This window comes from Urocitellus parryii, chromosome 5, assembly GCF_045843805.1.
Source record: "Urocitellus parryii isolate mUroPar1 chromosome 5, mUroPar1.hap1, whole genome shotgun sequence".
Lineage (NCBI taxonomy): Eukaryota > Metazoa > Chordata > Mammalia > Rodentia > Sciuridae > Urocitellus > Urocitellus parryii.
The window spans coordinates 58,334,515-58,354,272 of record NC_135535.1 but is presented as its reverse complement, the minus strand read 5'-3'; the positions used below and the strand labels follow the sequence as shown (position 1 = coordinate 58,354,272).

The following is a 19,758-nucleotide window of genomic DNA, read 5'->3' as shown; positions in this document are numbered from 1 at the left end:
ATCTAGAAAAACTTGTCTCCTGCCTGGGTGATGCATACCCTTGAGGTCATGCTGTAGATCTCTAAAGGCCACCTCAAGTGTCTGGGGCCCCCAGTGATTGGGAAGAGGCAGTCATCTTCTGTTGGAAGTCACTGGTAGATTTGCTAGCAGTGAGTGTCAACCTAGCAAGGTGTCCATAGTAGATGATTCCCCCAGGATGTCTGATATCACCGCCTGTGACTTCACAGTCCTTTATCCCACCTCCTCCTTTAGGCCACCTTCTGAGCCTCCCCAGCTCAAACACTGTCTGCTGGCCTTGGAAAGTGCCGGGTCAGGATGAAATCTGTCACAGAGGTGGGAAACTTAGCCAGGGGGAGGTAGAGGAGTTTGGCATCCAGGCCGGGGTTGTAGCGGATGCGGGGGCTCCGGGAAACGATGGCGTGCTCCATGCTGTTGGTGACATCCTTGATTCTTGGCTCTGCCAGCTGCATCATGTTTTTCAACTTGTCGGTATCTGTTTGAGGGGTGGGGGGTGGCAATGAAAGGTTCTGTTATTCTTCATGAAAGATGAAAGTTTCTGTTATTTTTCTGAATTCTGTTCAAGCTCCCTTTCCATCAGATCCCTGGCCTAACATTTCAGGCAGGTTTTCACACACACATTTATAAGATCATTACAATTCCTCTTATTTGTCTTCCTCAATTTTACAGTTGTGCATTGAATATTAGTGACTGCAATGAGAAGAGCTGTGCCAGTTCTTTATATGATTGTGCCACTTAGAGCTTAAACTTTCATTATCTGTAAAACAGGGATAATGCTACCTGCCTTGGAGAATAGCAAAGATGATTGATGAGTAGCAGGCTACGTGATCGGGTAGTGGGATTCCTAGGCTTTTTTCATTTTTTTTTCTTCACTTTCTAGAGTTTCCACATTTTCTACAAAAGCATGCAGGGGGAAAAAAAATGTTGTTAAAAATAGTAAACCAGGGGCTGGGGATGTGGCTCAAGCGGTAGCGCGCTCGCCTGGCATGCGTGCGGCCCGGGTTCGATCCTCCAGCACCACATACAAACAAAGATGTTGTGTCTGCCAATAACAAATAAATAAATAAATATTTAAAAAAAAAATAGTAAACCAGCTGGGCAAGGTGGACAGTGGGAGGTGATACGAAGCACATCCTTCCATTGTCCTCTCAAATATTTATTAGCTCTTATTTTGTGTGGGCACCTGCTGGGCATGGAATGGAAAGGGAGACACAAGTTCCCATCTAGCCCATCACTCTCCTAGATGGTGGGGAAGAACATGGGCTTTGGATCTGGACACCTGGGGAAAAGTTTTTCTTCCTGAGAGAATTAAGCAAGAGAGTTTATAAAAGAGCAAGATCCAAACTTTGGCATTTCGGCCACAACAGTTGAACTTCTGACCCCTATTCTTTGCTAGGGACAGGTCCTAGTCTTCATATAGACTCCCCAAGAAGTAGGGGAGGGGGCTAAAATGGGAATTTGGGGGGAGGGTATTAGGGATTGAACTCAGGGGCACTCAACCATCAAGCCACATCCCCAGCCCTATTTTGCATTTTATTTAGAGAGGGGGTCCCCCTGAGTTGCTTAGTGTCTTGCTTTTGCTGAGGCTGGCTTGTGAACTTGCTATTCTCCTGCTTCAGCCACCTGAGCCTATGGAATTACAGGTGTTCATCACTGGGCCCTGCTAAAATGGAAATTTTTGATGTCCTCCCCAGCAGAGTTCGGAAGAGAAAAGACATTAGGTCCTTGGCTATCCCCAGCAGCAGCAGTGGTAACCATGCCTGGCTGAGGCTCAGCTTCAGGCCTGTTAGCACAAGAACTGTGATCTCTATTTCTGTGTTTGTCCCTGTGATTCTAAGCATCACTTCTTTGGGAATATGCTTCTGTCAGTTGCTATCAACAAGCCATCCATACAGTTCTACTCTGGATATCATTAAGAACAACTCCAAGAGCTGTGTACATTATCACTCACATGTAATTCCAGATACTTGAGAGGCTGAGGCAGAAGGATTACAAGTTTGAGTCAGCCTGAGCAATTTAGTGAAAACCTGTCTCAAAATAAAATTTAAAGGACTGGGGATTAGCTCAGTAGTAGAGCACTCGCCTAGCATACAGCAGGCCCTGGATTCAATCACCAGTACCATGCACACATGCATGCATGTGCACACACACACACACAAAAGAAATCTGAGGCATGTCTTGGAGTTCATAAGCTAGGGGCCTGTTTGGTTAGCCACAGCAAGTGGTTATCATTTGTCTAACACAGCACTGTGTGACCACTCTTGAATATCTCTTGTGTCTTACTATTGGCCCCCCACTTCTCATAACCACCATGATGTATGACTTCATGTCTTCATGCCACACCTAGCTCAAAGCTATTTGAAAGGCTAAGATTCACACTCCTCAGTGTAACCACCAAAATGGTCTTTTAGGCTCTGATCCTTAATCTATCCCTGTCCCAGTCCCCTACACACTTCACTTGTGCCAGACTAGTAATCATAACAATGCCTAAGGTCTGTTGAGCTTGTTCTATGGCTGAGAGGAGTACTTTACATTTTTGTTTCGTTCTATAGTTTTTGAAGGAGGAATTATTATATTTTTTTGGATGAATAAGCTGAAGTTTAGAGAGTTGTGTAACATGATCAGAAGGACTGCTGGAATTTGGAATCACACTGCCTGCAAAGGCATAAAATTCGATCTATGTCATATCATATCTCCAGATGTCATGCCTCCAGATGTTGCTCGTGCTTCTCTGTGGGAAACATTTGCTGTCTCTTTCCCTTTTATGAACTCCTGTTCATCCTTCAAAACTCTCTAAGGCATCCATTGTTTCCTCTTTGAGGCTTTTGTGACAGAGGAATTAAGTCTCTGTTCTGTTAACCGTTGCTTCGCTTGCATGCCCACTATTGATTCTCTGCATGGTGTTGTATTTGCTTTTGGATCTCCCCTGCCGGATTCTCAGAGGCCTGTCTCATCCCTGTAATCACTAGGTAACTGAGGTGAAAATTGAGAGTATAACCCCCTGGGAAAATGTTTATCTAAAAGTGGTTGACACCTGCCTGAAAATTTTCCTCTGAAATCATGGGGTGGACTACAAATGAATCAGCCTATGGATTTCATAAGCCCTCTCCTTATTATTCTTCAGCATAACAATACCAGCTTTGTGACAAGTAGTTTTCAGAGGACATTTGCTTTCCTGCAGATTCCTTCAAGGACAGCACTAGAGACTCTACAGTCCTTGCCTACACTGAGGACTTACTTAGGAAGTGACTTTATGTTCTTTCTAGACTCTGGCTGAATCTATGCTTCACCCAGCTTCACAGCAGCCCATAAATGAATTGGACCACTCTCTGCCAAGGGAGTTTTAGGGGGAATCACACAGAGAATTTACAGTATATCCCCTCCCCCACTAACATCCAGTCCTTTTGTTCCCAACAGCTGCAGACTTCCCTTTGGGGATCCATGATTCCCTGGCTCTTAGTCTTAGGTCTAGGTAGAGCATATGACCCAGCCTGAGCCAGTAGGACTTTCACATTTCCCTGGGCACGGAGATTAATTCGAGGTTGAGAACGTTCTGCAGTTTCCTCTGATCCAGCCGTCCAGATTAGAATGAACTTTAGGATTTTCAGGGAATCTTCTAGAAAGAACTGTCCCCTATTCTCAGGAGACCTCACTTTGGAAGGAGGTGAGGAGATGCTGTAACCATGAGGTTTCCAAAGCAAAGAGAGTTTGTGAGTCTAGAGTCACAATACAAACAAGAAGAACCAAGTAGTAGGGTGAAACCAAGGCCTAACGGTATCACTTTGGAGCTGGATTGGGTTGTGCCTGGAGTCAATTTTGTTTAACTTTTTAGTCATGTGGGTCAAGGAATTCTTTTCTCCTTCAATAAGTTTGGTTGGATTTTCTGTCACTTGTAACTGAGAAAGTCCTAACTGATGTAAATCCTTGGGACATTTTTTTTTTCTCCTTACAGAATTCTTTTTTTTTTTTTTAAAGAGAGAGTGAGAGAGGGGAGAGAGAGAGAGAGAGAGAGAGAGAGAGAGAGAGAGAGAGAGAGAATTTTTAATATTTATTTTTTAGTTCTTGGCGGACACAACATCTTTGTTGGTATGTGGTGCTGAGGATCGAACCCTGCCACACGCATGCCAGGCAAGCGCGCTACCACTTGAGCCACATCCCCAGCCCCTCACAGAATTCTAATATGTCCAGAACCAAAAGATTTTTTTCTTTAAGGAACACTTCTCCAAAGATCTCTTCACAGAGTCTTCCCTAAATCAACAGGTAAATGATATCCCCATCTACCAGGTTCTTCAACATAATCCTAGCACTCCTCCTTGAGGGTTCCCTCTCACTCTTCCCCAGTAACCGCTAGTCTAATATACACCTGGCATCCAGCAACTTCTTTCTACATCCTCTACCTCCTCTCTAGTCCAAACCACCATCTTGTCTACCTGGAACACTGCAGCAATCAGAGTGGTCTTTCCCAGCTATAGATCAGATCACATCCTTATTTCTCAGTGTGCTTTAATGCTTTAATTTATTTTGTGCCCTTCAGCTAGCCCTCACCGCTCCCTACCTGCTGGCTTCCTTAAAGTCCCTCCAAAGGAATGTCCTGCCTCTAAGCTCTCCTGCAAAAATCCCCCTTCTCAGCCCCTTTTCCACTTTCCAGCAATGCCTAACTCTAATTTTTCCTCAAGGTCAACTCAGAGAAGATCTCCCCATGCCATAATCTGAATTGGGGTTCCAACTCCCAGCCCTGTTCTTCTTTCATAGCCTTGTTTTCTCTTCACTTGCACTTAACCACAATTTTTCATGAAATGTGTGTGCTTTTTAATAACATTTGTCTCCCCTACTGGGTCTAAAGCTACAGGCAGTAAGGGAAAAGCACACTGCTTTGTCCGCTCCAACTTCTAGTTCCACACAATAACTGGCACATGGCAGCCTTGCTCTGAAAGGTATATTAAGTGAAGAAATCACTTTCTTGGTTTTTGTTTCTTAGCTTTTAATTCTGTTGATGTGTGATGTCCAGGACAGCATGTCACTAAAATAAAACTTTCTGCAGACCTGCCATGGGTTTCATTGCATGAAATTTAGCCCATTGCTATAGTTTCAATCTGGAATGTCCCCCAAAAGCCCATGAGTCAAAGGCTTAGTCCTTAGCTTAGGAGGTTGTGAAACTAAGAGGTGGGTCCTAATGGGAGGTCTTTAGGTCATTGGGGGCATGACCTCGAAGGAGACTGTGGGACCCAAGTCTCTTCTTCTTCCTCTTTTTTGCTTCCACAAGGTGAGTTGTTTTGCTTTGCATATGCTTCCTCCATGATGTACTGCCATAGGCCCAAAGCAACAATGGAGCCAACTTGACTGTGAACTCAAACCACTTACACTGTAAGCCAAAATAAACCTTTTCTTTTTATAAGTTGATTGTCTCAGGTGTTTATTATAGTAACAGAAAGCTAACTAACACATCAACGAAATTTGGATTATAATTTTGGATTATTATAATTTAAGAATCTCTTTACAGTATAAGAACTTATATCTTATAGATACCACTGTAATCAAATAAAGGAAATCACTCTTAGTCTAAGGAAAGATAATAAAAACCACCACAAACTTTTAAATCAAAATTTTTTACCAAGCACTAGGAACTACTCTACAAGTGTGTGTGTGTGTGTGTATGTGTATGTGTACATATATATATATATATATACGTATATATACATATATATTAAATGAGAATATGTACATTCTCATAAGTTATTGCAGATGAAAAAATTAAGAAAGTAAGTAACTTGTCCAAAGCCCGCATCTGCAAAATCTACATGCATGCCGGCTAGTTCCTAACTGCAACAGAAAATTGCCTCTTGGGACTATACATGGAAGTAAGGTAAAAGAGAAAAAGAAAAATCTGGGTTAGGGAAACATGAGACAAGAACATTGAGGCCTAGAGGGAGCAGGAACTGGACTGGATGCATGGCTGCTTCACTCTGGACCCAGGGACGATTCCTAAGACAGCACAGAGCCAGCCCTACACTCTTGGCTGGTGGCATCATCAGAGAGAAAACTGGAGAAGGGAGATGGCTGCCAAGGAGATGTCAGCTAATTACACCAGGCCAGTTGCTACTGACAAAGGTTGCCCCACCCAAGGGCAGCTACAGAGGGGAGCCTGGGGCCTGCTCTCTCTCCAGGCCCTGGGACTTGTGAAATGGAGAGACCTAGGAAATCAGTGAATCCCACTCTCCTGAAACCAACTGGCTCAGCTTTGAGATCAGATTCTCTGAGTGAATGTGGGGCACTCTGGTCCTCAAAATGACTTTCTTTTTTCTACCAGTAGACACATCAACAGACCTTTTGGCCTATTCTCCCTCCACTGCACGTTCAGCCCATATCCTCTCATGTTCCCCAAAGCCTGAGGCTCCATTCATCCCCAAACTGGACAAGCTGCACAATGTTAGGCAGGATGGTAAAGAGCTGAGACCTCCTCCTTCACCCTCCCAAGCACCTAAGGTTCACAGGAGATCCCTAGCTCAGGAAGATAAGAAAGTTTCCTAGAGACCCTCCCTTCTAAATACCCATGTGCTCATTTTCCTCTTTCTTTTTTTAATATTTATTCTTAAGTTTTAGGTGAACACAATATATTTATTTTACATTTATGTGGTGCTGAGAATCGAACCCAGTGCCTAGTGCATGCTAGGCGAGCGCTCTACCACTGAGCCACAACCCCAGCCCATCATTTTCCTCTTTCTATAACAAGTACCTGGTGCAAGACACTTCACACATTTTAATCCTCACAGCAACCCTGTGAAGTAGGCTCTATCATTAGCTCCATTTTCCAGATGAGAAAATTGAAGTACAGAGAGACTAATGAATTTGTCCAAAGCCTCCCAGCTAGTAAGGGAGTAGAGCCAGGACTCTGACCCGGGCAGCCATGCTCTTGATCACTGCTCTATATTTATCTCAGTGCATTTTCACCTGACTCAGTCTGCTCAGTGATATTCAAGGGTAAGTGCCAGGAGTAGGCAGCATCTCTCTTGACTCCCCCATGAATCTGCCATTTGGTCTCTATTCTCAAACCCCAGCCCTGATGCTAGTTGTATGGCCTCAGGCCCTGAGTCCTTCTGAGCCTCTTTTCCATCATCTGTAAACTGAAAGCCAGTCAGCAACCCCAAAATTTCCCTTCCCCTCTCTTGAGACCCCACTCCCTCCGGGGAACTCACAGATGCGGAAGTATTCTTCTCCGTAGCTATCCCGGGTCTCTGGAGGAAGCCGTTCCCACAGCTTTTGCATGCGTATCTCTAAACCCTCCTTTCCCAGAATGGATGTCCGGTAGTTCCCTGGCTCAATGATGCTGACCTTCACCCCAAAGTAGTGGAGTTCACGCCTGGGAAATTAGAGTTGCATTTGCTCTGGGCCTCATGATGACAGTCATTAGGGAGATTCACCTCTGGAAGGACCTGTCTTACCAGGAACCTGGAGGTCCCCCCCACTCCTGTGCGGCTGTCCCAGATACTCACTGCCTTCATGCAAGTAACCCTTTCCTAAGCTGGTTCAGCAGTCTCTGGGCACTTTGCATAAGGCAAACCCCATAGGGAGGAAGTCAATGGAGGATCTAGGCCAAGATCTTGCCTTCACCAGGTCCTTCCCACTCTCAGCCCCATGCTCAGCACCATACTTGTTGAAAGGGAGGTGGTCTATTCAAGGCTTGCATCCTCCTTCAAGGGTTTATCTCCATTCACCTCTTCTCCTCATCCTTCTTCTCTTGATCTTTGGAGAAGATCTAGCTTCCCTCTTGCTACTGCTTTAGCTCCCTTGTTCCAGAACTGCCCCGCCCCCATGCTGTCACCCCAGCCCTCTCTTCCTGAATTAAAACACCCAAGATCCCCACCCAGGTGGTGTTACCAGGGCCCAGTCACCTGATGCTGTCAGAGAAGGCTTCAACACCAAACTTGGAGACACAGTAACCACCACCAATGACCGCTACACGACCACCAGAGCTGGACATGTTGACCACCCTGCCTCGGGCTTTCTTGACCATAGGTAGCATGTGGAGGGTCACGTCGATCAGTCCCACCAGGTTCACATTGATCACCTTCACAAAGTCTTCCTTGGTCAGCCATTCGTTGGGACCACTGGGCAGGCCCACACCAGCATTATTCACCAGTGCCCAGAGGCCTAAGGATGAGAGGAGAGAGTAAGAACCAAAGAAATCAGTGTCTCTGGGAAAGCACCAGGGACCATTATCCACCTGCTCAGGATTACCTTTTGGCCGAGTAGGTGTATAAGACACAAGATGGCATGGTTTGGAGCAGGGGTGGGGAGTTACAAGAGCCGGAAAAATCATATGCCTTTTACAGACTCATGTTCCCTTGAAGGGGCACTTTTTTCTGATTAACATAGTCTGTCAACTGGCTGAGGCTCTGTACCAGTCACAACCCAGGCTGCATGTGGCTAATAGCACTGAAGCTATTAGCTCAAAGATAGGAGATACCATTTTCCTACCAATGAATTCAAGTCTGAATTCCATTGTCAATCAGGCTTCCTTTCTCTATTCACCTAAGTGTAAGAAACCAACTCCATTTCACCTATTACCCAAATCGATTAACTTATTCATTCATTCATCCTTCACACATTTATTCATTCCTACACATCTACTCTGTGCCACTTAAAAGGTGAAAGAGACAGAAACTGAACAAGACAAGGTCTTGCCCCTCAAGATGGCAATAAATGCTAAAGAAAAAAGTCAAACAAGGCAGACCAGAGAGAAAAATTTCATATTTATAAGTGTATAAAACACTTGAATAAAATACTTATGAGAAATGTGAAAAGGGCTCTCTTTAAATTGGGTTGCACATGAATGGAGAAAAATTATGGTAAGTTATTTAGGCCCAATTCTGTAGGGCCTCAGGACTGGAGAACCTCAAGATCTAGGCCTGCTTCTAACTCCAGACCTTGGACAGACAGCTTCCTGTCTGGGCCTCAGGTTCTTTGTCAGACTTCAGTAGGGAGGTTGTTCCCAGTCAGTCCCAAAAGCCTGGTGGGGGAGGGAGCTGCAGGAGAAGCAGTCCTTTGAGTTTTCTTAGTAGAATTCCACTAGGGGAGCATAATACTAAAATCACACTGAAAAAGCCCCTCAATGACCTTCAAGGGCTCCTTCTGGCTCTTTCACCCAAGGATCCAGGGAACCTCACTCTCTGGCTACTTCCTTTTCCCAACCCCATTATACCCCAACCTTGACCAATAATACCTCAAGGTACTCTGCCAGCACAGTCACTTGCTCCTGAGGGCAGATCTGAATGTGAACATCAATCCTGGCCACCTTCCCCCCAGGTCCCCACCTAAGCCACACCCCCATTCTCCTGTTTTCTTGCCATTTGAGAAACTAAAGGAGATTAACTGATTGGCAGAGTTTGGAATCTTTCCAGCTGGGAGAGACTCTGGCCTTACATAGGAGAAAATGAGGTTGCTGAGATCCACAGACCATAAAACCCCAGTGGTCTCTGCCTGTGGAGAAGAGATACACAGCACTACTACCTCTGATTGTCCTGGTAAATGTCTCCAGCAGAGGATGCATTACCTGTTGGGGAACTAGGACAACCTTATTTTTATCTATCTATCTATTTATCTATCTATCTATTTCAAAGAGTAACCAGAGAGGGGCTGGGGTGGTGGCTCAGTGGTACAGCGCTCACCTAGCACATGCAAGGCCCTGGGTTTGATTCTCAGCACCACATAAAAATAAATAAATATGCAAAGGTATTGTGTCCAACTACAACTAAGAAATAAATATTTTTAAAAAAGAGTAACCAGAGAATAGTCAGAGCAGGGCTAGCAGCTTTAGAACTGTGCCAATTTCATATTCAGGGACACTCGGGAGCAATGAGAAAGCATGTAAGAATTGTCTCCCTTCCCCCACCCCCAGTACTCAGTGCTTCTTAGAGTAAGAATGTTGAATAGGCAGAATAATCATCCCCCAAATATTAGGATTAGGTTCCTAATCCCAGGAACCTGTGACACATGGGGTTACATGGGAAAGGAGAATTGAGGTTGCAGATGGAATTGAGGTAGCTAATCAACTGACCTTAATGGGGAGATTATCCCAGGTTTGCCTGAGAAGCCCAAGAGAATCACAAGAGTCCTTCTAAGTAAAAGAAAGCAGAAGCCAGAGAACCAGAGAGATGGAAAAAGGGTGAAGGACGTAGGCCAACTTTGTTGGCCTTGAAGATGGAGGAAGCAGCCGTGTGCTAAGGAATGCAGGCACCCTCTAGAAGCTGGGTAAAGCAAGGAAATGGATCTCCCCTGCCCCCAGAGGGAGCATAGTTCTTCTGAGCTCTTGAATGTAACCTAGTGAGACCCATTTTGGACTTGTTTCCTCCAGAGTTACAAGATAATAAACGTGTGTTTTTAAGCCACTGTGTTTGTGTGAATTTGTTATAGCAGCAATAGGAGACTAATACAGCCACTGAGTCATGAACGCAAGTGGCTTGAGGCAGAATGTAAGGAGCTGGCTGAGGAAGCCTGGCAGAGAGAGAGGCTCACCCTTGCTAAGGATGTGTAGTAAGTAAGAGACAAAAAAAGTTATTTTCCCAGGAAACTAGCACAGGAAACAATTAATAAATAAGAAAAATAAGTATTGCATTGTGTTGGGTGGCAATAAATGCTAGAGAAAAAAGTAAAACAAGGAGCTACTGTTTGGCTCCTCCTGGGTTCCAGGGTTCTGTTGCTCCCACCTGGACTGAGGCTCTAAACTCATTTCCTTGGGAATGAGGACTTCCTCTAGGTTTCTGTTTCTACTACAGAACTATCCTGTTCCTCCCTATCCTGCACCCACAACCTATGTGCTGGAAGTTCACTGGGCAGGTCCCCCCATACTCTTGGTCCAGCCCCAGCTCACAGCCTCCTTTCTCAATGCAAGTAGCCACTCAGATGTAGGCACCAACCTCCATAGTGAGGTAAGGAAGAGATCTGCCTACCCCCTGCCTCTCATAATTAACCACAGAGAATGCCCCCGCTCATGGCATCCAACCTCCTGTCCCCTTGCCTCTGCCCCTAGCCTGAGCACTACAAGAAATATGCTTGAATTTCTATAGGAGATGGTAGGACTACTGATGTTTCCAAGAGACACCTCCGTCTTGAGAGGTTTAAATATACAGAATACATCTTTCCTCCCTTACTTCCTGTCATAACCTCTGCCTTGTCCCTGAGTTTCTGGGAGAGAACCCTTTCATGTGAACAGGACAAACCATGCAGTGCTTTCCAACCTGACAGAACCAGAGCCCCCAGTCCCAGTTCCATGCTCATTCCCTACATCAACTCTCCCACCCCCTTTGGACATCAGTGTCCCTAATACTGTCAGATGATGAGGAAGCAGGGAGGGAGGAAGGGGAGACGAAGAGATGCAGAAATAGTGTAAACTAAGAAAGCCAAAGAATGCTGTTTGCCCCACCTTGCTCGCCCACTTGGTCCCTCACCCACTGGGCTGCTGCCTTGATGCTCTCAGTCTTGGTGACATCCAGTAGGATGGTCTGCAGTTGGTAGGAGGTATCCTGTTGAAGTTTCTGGGCTCCCTCCTCAGTGAGGCAAGCAGCCAGCACTCGCATACCCCGATCAACCAGCTGTCTGGCCAACAGGTTCCCAAAGCCCGAGTCACAGCCAGTGATGAAGACATACTTCTCTGAGAGGTTGCGAACAAGATTGCAATTCTTGAACCAGCGATACATAAAAGAGAGGTCCATGAGTCCTGCCATTGAGCAGTGGGGAGCTGATGGCAAAGAAGAACAGGGCTCAGGAAACAGCAGGAGAGGTTGGTTCTTAGGTCCCTGGTGACAGTCTGCTGGAACCCACAGGTAAGAAGAGCTTCTACTACTTGCAACAGATGCAGGGCCCTGCCTAAGATACTCTGTCATCTTTATAGGTGGTTAATCACCACCAATTAGCCAAGATGCAAGAAATTCAAGTCCAACCTGAAGCATGTCACCTCTGACAGCTCTGGTGATTACCTCCCTCTCTCCCCCTGCCCTGATGGGTGAAGGTGCCAAAAATGGGAAGGTCCCCAGTGGCAATGTGGGTGCCACGAAGAAGTTCACCTGGATGGCATGAGAGGGCAAATAAGAAAGGAAAACTCAGCCTAGGGACCCCTGCCCTGGATAGGGACCCCTGCCCTGGAAAAGCCCCACCCCAGTTCCCCCTCCAGCCTAGGGATCAAAATCATTTGTCATGAGTACAGGCATGTGTATAAATTTAACTTTTATTTTCAGGGAAAGCATGAAGATGAATTCATGAATTCAAAATAAAATTGGGCTATACCCTCCAAACCCCAAGAGAAATTGAAGCCCAGATCATCAACTCTTTGGAGATCTTAAGTGAGTCTCCATCATCAGAGATGATGACAAACAAAGGGTTTTCCCAGGTGGTGTGCCTCCATTGTCCTGAGGCCAGAGGAAGCTGGGCCCTCCTATTGCGGGGATGTGGATATGAGGCCCCACCTACCAGAAAGCAGAAAGACCTGAGATACTCAGGGCCTGGCTTGTGGAGTGATACTCAGGTCATCAGCAAGGAGTCCCCACTGCCTTCCAAACCACTTCAGAATTCCACCTACCCCTACCAATGAAGGGGGCCAAAGACAGAGGGCATAGCAGCTCCCTAACCAGGAAGGTATCTTTCGTTCACCCTCAGGACTTTATTTTAATACTCTAGGTGGTCTGATGAAGCACGAAGACTGAAGGTGGGATGACAGTGGAAGGGAACTCTGAAGCCAGGAGACACAGTGGCTCATTGAATGGAAGTTAGGAGTCAGGGCGATTTGAAGGTAGGGGACCTTGACAAGTAGAACCACAGGTGGCAAGAGAAGCCAGTAGGCGAGAGTTGGGCATGGACAGGAAGGCAGGGAAGGGATCATTTTGATCCAAGCATCACTGAGCCTGAGGTTCAGGCAGATGATGGAAATGCATGGTGAGTTCACAGGGCAGCTGTGAAAAAGGCCTAGGCAGAGTCCTTGGCTCTGAGAAAGAAGAGGCACAGGAGGAGGAGAGGACTATTCCATAGGGGGCTCAAGACTTGGAAAATAACAAGGTTAGAACTTGGAGAGGAAGGAGAAATTCTGGGCAATGGGGCAGAGAGCTCACAGAAAGGCAGGAGGGAAGCTGGTAAAGCAAAGGAATAAGGAAACCAGGTAGGTGTGTGTAGTGAGGGGGCCACACCTAGGATTGCATAAGAAGCAAGGACAGAATGATGCTGGAGCCCAGGGTGGTTTCTTGGCTCAACCTCCAGGGTCACCTTTCATTGGGATGAGCCTGGTCACAGTTCACACCTTTCCTGTTCCAAGAGTCTGACACAGAAATAAACCACAAGTTCCCAAGAAGGAAAGGAACTCAGGTTTTAGCTCTATGTTGCACTATTTACCAAATCTGGCCAGCCCCCAAAGCAGATAAAGCAGGTGTCTCATCTTGGTTATTCTGAACTGAGGATGATGGGAGTACGTGTGGAGTTAGATCACAAACCCATCTCTGAAAAGCAGAACCAAAGCACATAGATGATGGAGGAGGGAGTGGTGGCAGGCAAACCTGACTTACTTCATACCTTCCCCACAGTACAGCGGATCTGGAAAGCATCCCCCAGTCACTTTTTGCCCAGTTATGGCTGGGAAGACTTAGATAATATCCCCCAAGCGCTGAGCAGGCCCAAGGACAGTGAGCTTCCCTGTTTTTGAAGATGCAGGTGAGATCTGGGAGTTGGCTCTGGCCTTGGAGAAGGATAACGCAGAACTGGCCCAAAGCAGGCCTGGGTCTGATCCAGTCATTTCCTGGAACTTTCTTCCTGCTAACTGCTGGCTAAGGCAGTATTCTGCTGGGTTTAAACTGAAAAGGCAGGCACTGGAAGCAGATGGTGTGAGGGCTGGGGGACCACATGCTAGGATGTGAATGCTTCCCACTCTCGGATGACAGGGGACCCTGATGAGCTGCCACCTGAGGCCCAGAGAGAGTCTTGTGGTTACCCTTCCACCCACTCCATTCCCATAAGGAGAAAAGCCCGAACCTCCTCCAGCTCGTTTTCACCTGGGAGTACAATGTGTGTACACACTAGGAAGTGGGCTCAAGGAAGAGCAGGCAAGGACTGAACCCTGCCCATGATGCTCATGCCTCCTCAAAATGTATATTCCAGGATTGGGGTTGTGGCTCAGTGGCAGAGCGCTTGTCTTGCACATGTGAGTTACTGAGTTCGATCCTCAGCACCACATAAAAATAAATAAACAAAATAAAGATAATTGTGTCCATGTATAACTAAAAAAAAAATCTTAAAAATGTGTATTCCTCAGTGTGGATGGTGGGCCACGAGCCTCAGAGCCTTGAATGACTGCTCAGAGAAATAGGATGCCAACATATGCAGTCAGATCTCCATTTCTTGACTGCAAGAGGTGATTCAATCTTCATAAAATTCCCAGAGTCCTGACTAATGTTCCAGGAAAAACTTGGAGCAGAGGTTGGTGGGGGGTTGACCTATGATCCTGGAGACTTGAGCTTATCCTTCCCATCACTCTATTTTCCACTTCATGACACATCACCTTCACCCAGCACCCCAACTAGACCCTTCCAAGCACCCAAGTCTTGGTTTCACAGATCTTGACCAACCTTGGAGAGTTCCAGAAGACCATGGCTTCCACCAGGCAGGTGGGCATGCAGTTTAAGGTGAGGTAAGGGAGCTTGGTGCCCCAGTCAGGTGAGTACTTGGTGTATATGGTAGTGGTAGGGGAAACATGTGGTCAGTACATATTCCATTCAGTCTGTCACCAAGGACAGATTCAACCTGCTTTTTGTCAAATGTTTTCAAATATGTTGAGGTCTGCTTAGGATGAGAAAAGGTACTGAATGTACTTGTATATCCCTTTAGTTCCACTTAGATCTCTAAATTAGTAGGAAAGTTTCTAAGAATTACTGGCCCACAATGATATGCCCCAGACCTAATCTATCCACGTTTCCCTATGAATGACCCAAAACTTACCCTAGGAACAACTGTTCCACACTCAGACACATCTGGCTGTCATTCTGGGAATATCTTTGTTGCACAAATTAAAGGTTTCTGCCAACAAAACTATGAACATGAAAATCAGCTATCTTCAAACCTAACTATCTGGCCATGAGTCTACCATGTCTTCCCTCTCTAGCTTTAGTTTATTCTTCAAAATGTTGAGGGTTTAGATGAGATAGTGCCCCCAATTATAATAAGCTTGTACTAGGTGACCAGCTGGCCACAGCACTATAGGATGGGGTTAAATAGCCTTACTTTGTGGGTGAGTCAGAACATGAATGATTGACCTTAAGGATGGAGGTGCAAATGATGAACCCAAGTTTCCAGATAAGAGTCTGCTTCATGGGGCTGGGGATGTGGCTCAAGCGGTAGCGCGTTCGCCTAGCATGCGTGCAACCCGGGTTCGATCCTCAGCACCACATACAAACAAAGATGTTGTGTCCGCCAAAAATTAAAAATAAATAAATAAATATTAAAAAAAAAAGAGTCTGCTTCTGTCCCCACTGTGTACAGTTCAATCACAAGATACAAGAAACTTCTCACCATAGATTCTCCCTGACCTTTGGGCTAGTCCTGTCCCATGCCTCCTGTAAAACCCCCACAAGCCTCACAGTGTTGGTTTTGTTAGTCTTGCAGGAGGCTGGTTCAGTAATAGCCAATTTTACCCCAAAAAGGAAAGTTCCCTGTTGCAAGACAGAAAAGCAAATGGCAAGGACTTCAGAGACCTTGGAAGGTGTGTCAGTTAGGTTTTCATTGCTGTGACTAAAATTCATGACAAGAACAACTTACTTAGAGGAGGAAAAGTTTATTTGGGCTCATAGTTTCAGAGGTTCAGTCCATTGTGGGCTGACTCCATTGCTCTGGGCCTGAGATGAAGCAGAACGTCATAGTGGAAGGGCATGGCAGACAAGTTCCACTCCCCTTGTGGCAGCCAGGAAGTAGAGAAAGTGGGGAAGATGAATCCTTCCAGGGCAAACCCCCAGTGACCCGCCTCCTCCAGCCATGCCCCACCTGCCTACAGTTACCACCCAGTTAGTCCATTCAAACTAGGATGGGTGATTATGTGCAGCTCTCATAATCGAATCATTTCATCTCTGAATATTCCTTCAATAACACAAAATATTTTAGGGAATATCTCATATCCCAGCCATAACATTTCATCCCTAGACCATCTCACAATGCAAAATGCATTTATGTTTATCTTCAAGAGTTTCCATAGTCTTAACAGTCCCAGCATAGGCCCAAAGTCCAAGTCCAAAGTGTCATTTTAGATTCAAGTCAAACTCTTGGCTGTGAATGGTACACCACCTTTAAATTCAGCTTCACTCAATCTCAGAACTTGGGCAAAATGTAGATAAGTTCTTTGCCAGAATGTAACACAATGGTCTCTAATCCAGTTTTCTATAGAGTCCCTATTCTTCTCTGAAACCAGGGGAGCACAATCTATACTGCATTCTGGTCTTCTGAGTTCCCACTAGGATTGCCCACTAAGCACTGTATAAAAGATTCCAAGTCTTCTCCATCATGTGTCAACAAACTTTTCCAAACTCCTCCCACAAACCCTTTCCAAAGGCTTCTGAACCACATGGTCAGTCTAGTCACAGAAATGATCTCACTCCTTGATACCAATTTCTGTGTTAGTCAGGTCTTCATTGCTGCAACCAAAATATATGACAAGAACAATTTAGAGAAAAGGTTTACTTTGGCTCATGATTTCAGAGTTTCAGTTCATGGCTGACCGACTCCATTGCTCTGAGCCCAATATGAAGTAGAACATCATGGTGAAAGGGCATGGTGGAAGCACACTGCTCCACTAATAGTGGCCAGGAAGCAGGAGGTGGGGAGGGGACTGCATGGAAGATGAACCCTTCTAGGGAACAACTCAATGACCTACCTCCTCCAGCCATACTCCACCTGCCTACAGTTAGTTACCACCCAGTTAGTCTATTTAAACTAGGATGGACTAATTAGGTTACAGCTCCCATAAGCCAATCATTTTACTTTGGAATATTCTTGCATTATTAACACAGAAGATTTGGGGGGATATCTCCTATCCAAACCATAAGAGAACAAAAGACAAAAAGCTAAATAAATTCAATGAAAATTCCAAACAGAATTAGAATGAGATAAGCTAGGAGGCCTGGGCATGAGAAAATACAGCAATGGGGGAAAATCATGATGGCATTGCTTCTCTGTGCTTTTTTTTTTTTTTCTAATACTGGTGATTGAATCCAGGGTTGCTTTACCACTGAATTACATCTCCAGCCCTTTTTATTTTGAGGCAGGTTTTCACTTAGTTGCTATAGCTGGCCTCAAACTTGCAACACTCCTGCTTTCATCTCCCAAATCTCTGGGATTATAGCATGTGTCACCACAGCCCAGCACTTCTGTATGTTTGAATGATGTTCCAAGTATTTTGTATATGCTAGTTTACCTCTCTAAATACTACCTGTTCTGCTTCAAGGCACCAATTAAGAGCTATCTCCTGCCAGTTCCTCACATCCAATGAATTATAAGACTTTGCCCTCTGCACTCCTTAGTCTTCTTCTTCTCCTCTCCTGCCCCAGAAAGTTCCCCAACCTTCTCTCTGCTGGGATCCTGCAACTGTCATCTTGGGAACATCTCTGGCTTCAGTCTTAGCTTCCTCACACGCAGGGCCACCCTCCACCCTGCAGTCAGCAGGGTCCCTGGATTCTGATTGGCTCAAGTGGCTCCCCTGCTCCAATTCCCTCTCAGGGGTTGCACTGCCCACAGCATAAAGCACATACTGCCCCTCAGGCCCTCCCTCCATAAACCCTTCATGCCTACCTCCCCAGCCTTTCTCCAGCCTATCTCAAGTTGGCAGGGAGGGAAAGGAAGCAGTTATTACTTTAAGTCCCCCAAACAGCTGTGGAGTTTTTCCAGCAAGCACTCAGGAGGCATCCCCTTCATAGAGGAAAGAAACCAGCAGACACATCAGGAATTTGGGTGATACTTCTGTCTCCCATACATTTCTTCACCTACTGGATGGCTTCAGTGATGCGGTCTGTCTTGGTGACATCCAGAGAGGTCACCATTTCCATCCTGTCTGATGTCTGGTCTCTCAACTGCTCAACTGCCTCTTCCATCAGAAATGAAGGCAATACCCTCAAGCCTCACATGCCCAACTGCCTGACCAGCAGGCTCCCAAAGCCTGAGTCACAGTTCATGATGAAGTCATACTTGTCTTAGAGGTGGCTCACCACCTGCATCTCCTGGTACTAGCAAAGAGGGCAGCAGAGACCCAAGGAAATTGTCAGATGAATCACGTGGCTTTACAGGGGACAGATGCAGATATGCTGGGATGAAACAGATTCTACTTCTGTCATAGAGGAGGACATAGACCAGAGGGTTGTAGTAGGCAGGCCAATACCAGGTACTCTGGCATGAACTCCTCAAGTTTTTTTACTGTCGATCTACATGGATCAGTTCCAATAGAGACCATTGGATTTCCAAAGAATGTCTTGATATAAGGACTTTCTTCCTAACCACTTCTGATTTTCCCACTCCTTAGTGATCCCCAAATCCCCCATCTCCACCACACTCACACACATTGGAACCCTTCATACAGAGTCTCTCTGTTGTTGTTGTTTTGTTTTGTTTGTTTGTTTGTTTGCCTGCTCGAGTCCTAGTTCTGGGTCTTCCTGGGCAGCAGAAAATTTTTAATAGAAGGATACATTTTATTTATTTTTATTTTTATTTTTTTTAAGAGAGAGAGAGAGAGAATTTTATTTGTTTTTTAGTTTTTTCAGCGGACACAACGTCTTTGTTTGTATGTGGTGCTGAGGATCAAACCCGGGCCGCACGCATGCCAGGCGAGCACGCTACCGCTTGAGCCATATCTCCAGCCCAGAAGGATACATTTTAAATTAGGACACACATGGGTTCCAAACCCACCTCTACCACCAACTAGCTACCAACTTGGATAGTTTTCTAAGCTCCTTGAGCCTAGCTCAGCATCCAGAATCACTCCTTAGAAAATCAAGTGATCATTATTCTCTCTAGGACTACAAGAAAAAGACCAAAAGAGTAGATAAGAATAGGTCCCTCTTTTCCCTGGGAAAAGGAAATGGGAGATTCCCAAGGAGAAATCTGACATCAGAAGTAAAGTAAAGGGGGATCAACTGAATAACTGTCTCTCAGATGTAGTCAATGAAGAATTTATCCCTGAATATTCATTCTAAGATATATTGAAATAAAAGTCAAAACATCATGTTACTCAACAGGAAGTAGTTGTGATTTGTGCAGTAAGAGGAAACATCATTTTAGTTGACAGGAGATTTTTGTGATACACACTGTAAAGGGAAATTGAGAGCATTGTTTCCAAGTTGATAAAACCACATAAATTTAGTCAAATGAGTCTAACATTTCACAACAATTTGTCTTCCTTTCTTGCTCTTCACTTTATATTTGTTCAACCAGGACAAAATAATTCTCTACAGAAATTGAAGTTACCCACCCTAGTGTAGGCCCAAGTGCCAGCTATAGCAGCAACTGTATTCTCTGTGACTTCCTTAGAGCATAAAAATAGAGGAGGAGCCAGGTGCAGTGGTGCTCGCCTGTAGTCCAAGAAGCTTGGGAGGCGGAGACAAGCAAGGCCAGCCTCAGCGACTTAGCAAGGCCCTAAGTGGCTTAGCAAGGGCTGAGGATGTGGCTCGGTGGAAAAGTCCCCAGGAATAAAAGAAAAAGAAAAGAAGGAGGAGGAGGAGGAAGAAGAGGAATAGT

General features: G+C 45.5%; 1 protein-coding gene across 1 annotated transcript; it reads right to left on the bottom strand.

Annotated features, from left to right (window-relative positions):
* Positions 1 to 275: 275 nt before the first annotated feature.
* Sdr9c7 (short chain dehydrogenase/reductase family 9C member 7) lies at positions 276 to 11,738 on the bottom strand. Its single transcript, XM_026398431.2, has 4 exons — positions 11,438 to 11,738; positions 7,908 to 8,166; positions 7,212 to 7,375; positions 276 to 493 (listed from the first exon to the last, which is right to left on the bottom strand). The coding sequence occupies exons 1-4, from the start codon at positions 11,736 to 11,738 to the stop codon at positions 276 to 278; spliced, it is 942 nt and encodes a 313-aa protein (XP_026254216.1).
* Between the last annotated feature and the right edge of the window lie 8,020 nt (positions 11,739 to 19,758).

Bases quoted from the DNA above. Each gene is read 5' to 3' on its own strand.
- Sdr9c7 (XM_026398431.2), bottom strand. From the start codon at position 11,738: ATGGCAGGACTCATGGACCTCTCTTTTATGTATCGCTGGTTCAAGAAT. The intron at 8,167-11,437 runs GTGGGGCAAACA...TCTCATCCTTAG, and splicing joins GGACCAAGTGGGCGAGCAAG to GCCTCTGGGCACTGGTGAAT. The intron at 7,376-7,907 runs GTGACTGGGCCC...CTAATTTCCCAG, and splicing joins GCCTTCTCTGACAGCATCAG to GCGTGAACTCCACTACTTTG.